We start from the raw sequence: 7,562 nt of genomic DNA on the forward strand, positions 1-7,562 counted from the left end.
GTAGTAACATAGCAGGATTTATTAATTGTCAATTACAGGTCTTAACTGAAGGCTAGTAAGCGCTTATTACTGTGATAGTAGAATGGAAATACCTACTTGATTATTTAAGAGCTATTTTTATGACTAACTGCTCCTGAATAAACACAAAACTTCTCTTACCTGTCTCTGAGATTAAAATTGGAAAAGACCATAAAAAATGCATGGCAGACATTTTATTTTTGAGGATCTTGCTTTTATTTTAGATTGGCCTCATTTTTTTGGTAGTTAATAATGTGCAAAGTTGTATGTTCAACTGTAGGGATATTTTGTGTAGTTTGTGGATTGCATGTGCAAAATAGAATTTTATGCAAACAAAAAAATTTAAAGTAGATCACTAATAATTTCTGCATGTAAATAATCCATTGTAGGTACTGTCAGTTTAGTTGCATGTGCAGATTAAAAATCCTCATTCGAAAACAAATCTTTTAATATTCCATTTGTATTTATGTCAAAATCTATTGAGGCATGCAATACTTTTATGATAATTAACAATAGGAAAACCATGGAGGTCTTGAAGTTTGATTTAGGTAAATACCAGAAATATGGATGTTTATCTACCCTACACATATCTCTCGAGATTTCTTGCAAAATTTCTGGTTCTTTAGGCCTCGAGGGAAGCTAAACAAGTATTGTAATTCTGCATTTGGTTCCCACCTGACTCCACAAGAGCAGAGAAAAGTGAGAAGAAAATTACTCATTCATTTTATAGTTTCCTCACAGAAGAGTAAAGTCATTTGGTTTTGTTTTTTTTTTTTTCCTGTCTACTTTCCTCATTATAATGGTAGCTACAAAGCTGGAAGAGGTCTATGCATTTGACTTATTACTAAAGTAATTCAGATCTGGATCATATGAATCTTTGAATCTTTGAGATATTTCTTTTTTTTTTTTTTTTTTTTTGGTGCAAATTGCATGAATCTTCAGAGTGTTCTTATTCTAATCTGTGATGTTAGTAAGCTTCTACTGCAAGCTTAATGACAGATGCCTTGGAGACCTGTGCTACTAATTATGCTCTGAATTTTTTCTCAGACTGTCTAGCTCTTTGTGGTAGGTTAGGAACTTGATCCCCAGCATCAAACATGACCAACTCAACTGTAATGAAATAGGAAGCTGCTTACTGCATGACATGAAAAGGCTGCTCTGAGCAGTGTTCATGTGATGATGCTAAGCAGGTTTGGATCTAGAACTGCTGCTGAACTTGTCAGTTTCTTTGTTAAGATATTCTAATCAGTCCCACTGCAATGTTTTCTCAATGCTAGGATTCTGCCAAACATCTGGCTGGGAAGTTGCCCTCGGCAGCTGGAGCATGTCACGGTCAAGTTGAAGCACGAGCTGGGTGTTACAGCTGTGATGAACTTCCAGACTGAATGGGACATTGTACAGAATTCCTGGGGCTGCAACCGCTACCCGGAACCCATGAGCCCTGAAATCCTCATGAAACTGTATAAAGAGGAAGGTCTGGCCTATGTCTGGATGCCAACCCCAGACATGAGCACTGAAGGTAATGTTCAAACTGTTCATGCAGCTAAACTAATAGTAACAAACCCTTTGAGTTACTAATCTGCCACTTTCATGACCACTGGTTTTTTCTGTGTAAATTTTGCATAAAAATATAGCTAACATGCAAGGTGTAATTTTTGTGTGTGTTGTCTCTAACAAATTTCTCATATTTTCTTGTAGGCTGAGATGCCATCTAAAGTACTTTGTGTCTGGCAGTATACATATATTTGAGTTTAAAGCCATCCGACATTGACAGTTTTTGCTTTCAGCTTGAATTCAGCCAGTATAATGAAAATATGTCATGTAGGTGGATGTTGTGGTTTAACCCCAGCCAGCAACTAAGCACCACCCAACCGCTCACTCAGTCCCACACCGGTGAGATGGGGGAGAGAATCAGAGGATAAAAGAGAGAAAACTTGTGGTTTGAGATAAAGACAGTGTAATAAGTAAAGCAAAAGCTGCGCACACAAGCAAAGCAAAGCAAGGAATTCATTCACCATTTCCCATGGGCAGGCAGGTGTTCAGCCATCTCCAGGACAGCAGGGCTCCATCACGTGTAACGGTGACTGGGGAAGACAAACACCATCACTTCAAATGTCCCCCCCTTCCTGCTTCTTCCCCTAGCTTTTGTATGCATGGTATGGAATATCCCGTTGGTCAGTTGGGGTCAGCTGTCCTGGCTGTGTCTCCTCCCAACCTCTTGTGTACCCCCAGCTTCCTCGCTGGTGGGGTGGGGTGAAAAGCAGAAAAGGCCTTGGCTCTGTGTAAGCACTGCTCAGCAGTAATGAAAACTTCTCTGTATTATCAACATTGGTTTCAGCAGAAATCAAAAACATAACCCCATGCTAGCTACTATGAAGAAAATTAACTCTGTCCCAGCCAAAACCAGCACATTCTCCAGCCCATATTCCATACCATTTATGTCATGCTTGGGTCCCACAGTATCCAATACATCCTCATTACTACCACTTACCCTTCCCATTGTTTGATATAATGCACAGATATAATTCCCTTAGTCTATGAACCACCCCTGTGAAATGTATGTAAAATGTCAATTGAGTTCATTTAGTCCATGACTTTGGGCTCCATCTGTTATGGTGGTCACTCAGGACAGGAGAGGTGGTGTGATGCGTGGAGTCACTGGACACCAAAGTCAGCTCAGTTCGGGTCACTGCTGCTCTTGCACTGCTTCTTGTAAGGCTTGTCCTCCATTGGTTCAGGTGATTTCTGCTACAGTAATTCCTATAACATGCAACTCGAATCCTGGGTTTCAACAATTTAAAGGTATTTCCATCACAGTCTCCACCTCTGATCCCTTTGGACCAGACCATAGGGTTTAACATTGCAATGAACTCCTCCCCTTGCCCCTGCTCCAGCTTGGACTTATCCACAGGCTGCAGTCCCTTAGGGGTGTACCTGCTCCAAGTGGAGCCTTATCCATGAGCCGCAGTCTCTCCAGCAGTATACCTGCTGCGGCATAGACTTATCCACAGCCGCAGTCACTTTGAGGTGCATTTGTTCCAGCGTGGCCTTCTCCATGGGCCACAATGCCTTCAGAAATATACCTGTTCCAGTGTGGCCTTACCCACAGCCACAGTCCCTTCAGAAGTAAACCTGCTCCAACATGGCCTTACCTATGGCTGCAGTTCCTCCAGGGGTGTACCTGCTCTGTTGTGGGCTTATCCATGGCCATGTACTCCAGCATGACCTCACACACAGCTACTGATGCTTCAAGGTGTACCTGCTGTAGCATGGACTTATGCTTGGGACATAATCCCTTCAGAAGTATACCTGCTGTGGTACAGACATAACCATGGCCACAGACGCTTCAAGATGTACCTGATCTGGTGTGGACTTATCCACGGCCACAGATACTTTGGGGTGTCCTGCTCCCACATGGACTCATCCACAGGGACTGTGGTCCCTGCAAGCTTGCACAGCAGGACAGTTTGTCATCCTTGCTGGTTAAAAATGGAGAGACAATGCTGTATGTCTGTCTCTGCTATTCCCTTCCCCCAACAAAACATTTTTCTTTAACTGTAGTATCCCGATTTGATAAATCTCCATTGAGTAATGTATATACTTATTTGTAATTAATTGAGAATACCCATAGCATCTGATGTTGTAACATAAATTATTACTATTTTTAATTTCTCCATCTGAACACTCAGTTCAAAATCTTGCTTCCAATTGGTAGGTTGGAAAGTGTGCATGTTTTCAAATGAGTAGCCTACCAGCAGAAGAGAGTGTTTTCACTAGAGTGAAATACTGCTGCTACAAATGGAGAACTGTCATATCGGTAATAGCACATCAGGGAAGACAGGAGACCTTAAAACAGGGATTTGAAAGGGCTTAATGTCAGTGCTCATATGTGCCATGAGGAAAGGTTAGGCTCTGATGTTTGCAGCTTCAGTTCCCAGGGTAACAGGGAGAAAGGCATCAGGAAATATGGTATAGTCATCCCGTTGGGAGTCAGAAAGACTGTTCTGTGTTGTTTAACCATACGCTTAGTACACAATGAAATCATAACAGTATTAAATTGTACAGGAAAATACTCTTCTGCTCTTCCTCCCTCCCTTATTATTGACATAATGGACTTAATTACAATGTTTTGGAAAGCAACAGTACATAGGGAGTTTCACAAACCTCTGGTACTAAACAACATTGCACTTTTGGCTTGCTAACGTTAATGCTATGTAAAATGTACTGTTTGATGTAATTTTCTGCCTTATCTCAGTCCCCGTGAAAACGAATATGCCACACACATTCAGTATTAATCAGAATGTATATTTAGAAAGGACTTGGGGCATTTTACAGATTTTGTGTGATCCAAATCTATGTTGCCAGAAGAAACAAAGGTTAGGGTAGAAGGTCATCTGAAAAAAACCAAACCAAACCAAACAAACAACCCCCCCCCCGACAAAATATGTCAGGTTTGCCATTGTGATTCACAGTGCATCAGGCTGTACAGACATAATCTCAACCATGAACCTAGCTTTCTCAAATGCAAATGAGCGTGCCTTGTTTTGAACCGTAGGAAGAATACAGATGTTGCCACAAGCTGTCTGCCTCTTGCACGGGCTACTGGAGAATGGACACACTGTCTACGTTCATTGCAACGCTGGCGTTGGCAGGTCTACAGCTGCTGTCAGTGGCTGGCTGAAGTACGTGATGGGATGGAGCCTGCGGAAAGTGCAGTACTTTTTGGCTTCCCGGAGACCGGCTGTCTACATTGACGAGGAAGCTCTGAATCGTGCTGAAGATGATTTCTACCAGAAATTTGGGCATCTTCGTTCCTCATGCAAAGTTCAAGAGTAGAAAAGCAGGAGAGGAAAAGGAAGGTGAAGAGGAATCCTACGTTTGAACCCCAAGGACTTAGAAATCATGAGTCAGACACCTGCCTCTCTTTTTGAGATTATAAGCTTGTCATAACAGTCATGAGAATTTTGTTAAAAAAGTGCCTTTGAGGGGTTTTTATTTGCTTTCTTTAAGCTGATATGAGTCAAGTTTTCAAGCGTTTTGCTGCAAGTATGAGACCTAGAAACTCCGCAAAGGGAAACTAAGATTTTCTTTTAACTATTTGCCTACAGGAACTGAGGTTTTAGGGTAGACACTAAATAAGATGTGGTGTGAAATAGTTAGAATTGGCAATATTTCAGTAACGAGAAAGAGAAGGCATTGTCAGAAAAACAGATACAAAGGTTGACTGGATTGAGGTTCAGGTTAGGATGGAGCTGATCATCATCAAAGCTGCTCAGTTATTTTAGCTGGAGTGTACATTATTGAAGTGGTTTCTAGTAATTTTGTAGACAAATGAGAGACACCAGAAGGAAACTGAGTTTTCAATATATGTTCATCCATATTCAGCATAACAGTGAATTTGGACTCCAATAAGAAGTTCAGCATTTTTACTAACCAGAGATAAACTGCTGATTTAATAATCAATCTTTTTGTCATTTTGACAAAGTGGTTTTTTTTGTTAGGGTTTCCTTTTCTTGGTATTTGTTAACTTAAAGTTGATCCTCTTGGCCTTGAAAAGAATACTTTCTGTGATATTTTTTACTTTTATTTTGAGACACAGTTATAGGTGTCCAGAGTAAGAAAGGATAGATTCTACCTCTGAGTATGGCTGCAAATTTTCATTCTGAAGTTAGTTTATAAATGAAGTATCCTCATTTGAGGGAAGAAGATGTAAGGTAAACAAGAAGTTTGTTGGCTGCATCCACAGCAATGATAATTCATGGAATGAGTTTTCGACTCAGTTTCATAAACAAAAAGCTAATGTCTAATGCAGTGAAATAAAATTTGCTCTCTTTACCTATCTAATTAATATTAAATATTATGAGTTATAGCTATATTCTTTTGTGACATTGGGATTATGCTGGGATGTGGCATGAAGAGAGGAAATAACTCCGCTTACTGTAGTCTTACTCTGTTGCAGGGAAGAACTACTATTTATTACATTATCCTAGGCTGTGAGATCTCTAAGTCAAAGATACATTTTGCTTTTCTGGTCTATGCAGTGCTGTACAGTGGGCTCCCTAGGTGCCAAGTCAATCTAAGCAATAACCGCTGGGCTAAAATAGGATGTGTAGAAGCTGTGTGATAAGCCTCTGGGCATGACCGACACCACAGCCTCCCTGTTACTGACCTAAATGAATTTCTTCACTCCCATGAAAGTCTCTCCTTCTTGCACAAGCAGTGTGTGGATGTTCACAGATGCTAGATTTAGCCAAGTGAAGTGAATATATTCCTGTATAGGAACAAAGAGCAACTCTGAGGAGGGTTTCTCAGGAGGCTGGCCTCAGTAGGCTAATGTTGGCTTTGTGGATGATCCCTAATGTTTTCCAGTGCTGCTTAGTCCCTCAGTTAAACTAAGCAGTGGCACCAACACCTTCCAGCCCTGCTCAGGTAAAACCAATTTGCTGTAGGTTAAGTCCAAGACAGAAGGGAGAGAAAGCATTTCCTAAGGAACAGAGAATTAAGGATGCATAAACATTAAGAAACCTGATTTCTATAGGTTTGTTCTTCAGTAAAATCTCATTTTTTCCAGCCAACTTGTCCCTTTAAAGAACCAGAGTAGTTTAGCTGATACACATTGATTATCTGAATACTTAATGGAGAAACTATTAGATATGAACTGTTTATGGAGAATGTCCAGAATAATATAATACGTTTTATTTATTACATACTTCAATCATCTTCAAAAGGAAAAATGTTTATTTAAGTTATTCTACATGTGTGATCTTGATTATGACTTTGTTTCTCATTTTTCGCTTTGAAATAACACTGCCTGCTTAGAAAATGGATGAGAAAAGTTCTCTACTAAATAAAAGCATAATAACAATTCCAGCAGCCCATTTAGTCATCTGTGTCTGGCTCCCAGTTTCATAAATAGCAAAAAGGGTCATCGCTGGTATTTCTATATGGGGGTGGGACCAGCCACTTCAATGGTAACAGCCCATTTCTTGCCTGCTATGCTGTGTCAGTTTTGATAGGCTGTTGAGAAGGAAATCTCAAAAAAGCAGCACAGCAAAGATACGTGGGTGATACAGTACCTCTGGTATCTCCAAAAACAAACAAAAAAAGGGATTGTTTCCTCTAGCCTGATGCGGAGAGCAGAGGGAGTGTGTCAGTGCTGCATTCTCTTGTGTGAACATGCAGAGCTACAGCTGGGCATCCAGGAGCACTCAGGAGTTACTGCGTTTTGACTGAGTTTAAAGTAAAAATTGTGAGCTTTTGCCATCATGTGCCTCTCAAAATCAAGCGCTGAGAAGAGGAGGATGGCATAAGAAGTAGAGAGTAGAACTCATTTAAGTTTTACGTTTCTGTGGAGATAGATTTGAAACCTCAAGCTTAAAGTGTGTTTCCAAGCATTCCCAACAGCCAGTCCTTTCTGTCAGATGCAACTTGTAAGATATGTTGGGACGAGTACTTGTGGTTTTTGGTCCTTGTTTCACAGCTCACTATATTTCTTTTTTAGGGCTCTTGGGACTGAACAGTGCATAACATGGCACAAACAAGTA

General features: G+C 40.5%; 1 protein-coding gene across 3 annotated transcripts in view; it reads left to right on the forward strand.

The window, feature by feature from the left end:
• The window catches only part of EPM2A (EPM2A glucan phosphatase, laforin), a 46,253-nt gene extending 39,370 nt beyond the window's left edge, over window positions 1–6,883 (forward strand). For all 3 annotated transcript variants that reach the window (XM_054821840.1, XM_054821841.1, XM_054821842.1), the window contains exons 3-4: window positions 1,296–1,537; window positions 4,574–6,883. In XM_054821840.1, the coding sequence (XP_054677815.1) occupies window positions 1,296–1,537; window positions 4,574–4,854 (523 nt within the window). In that variant the 3' untranslated portion in view covers window positions 4,855–6,883. The remainder of the gene's footprint in view (window positions 1–1,295; window positions 1,538–4,573) is intronic.
• Window positions 6,884–7,562: the final 679 nt, after the last annotated feature.

The sequence above is a fragment of the Grus americana genome, chromosome 3 (genome assembly GCF_028858705.1).
Source record: "Grus americana isolate bGruAme1 chromosome 3, bGruAme1.mat, whole genome shotgun sequence".
NCBI classification, from domain to species: domain Eukaryota; kingdom Metazoa; phylum Chordata; class Aves; order Gruiformes; family Gruidae; genus Grus; species Grus americana.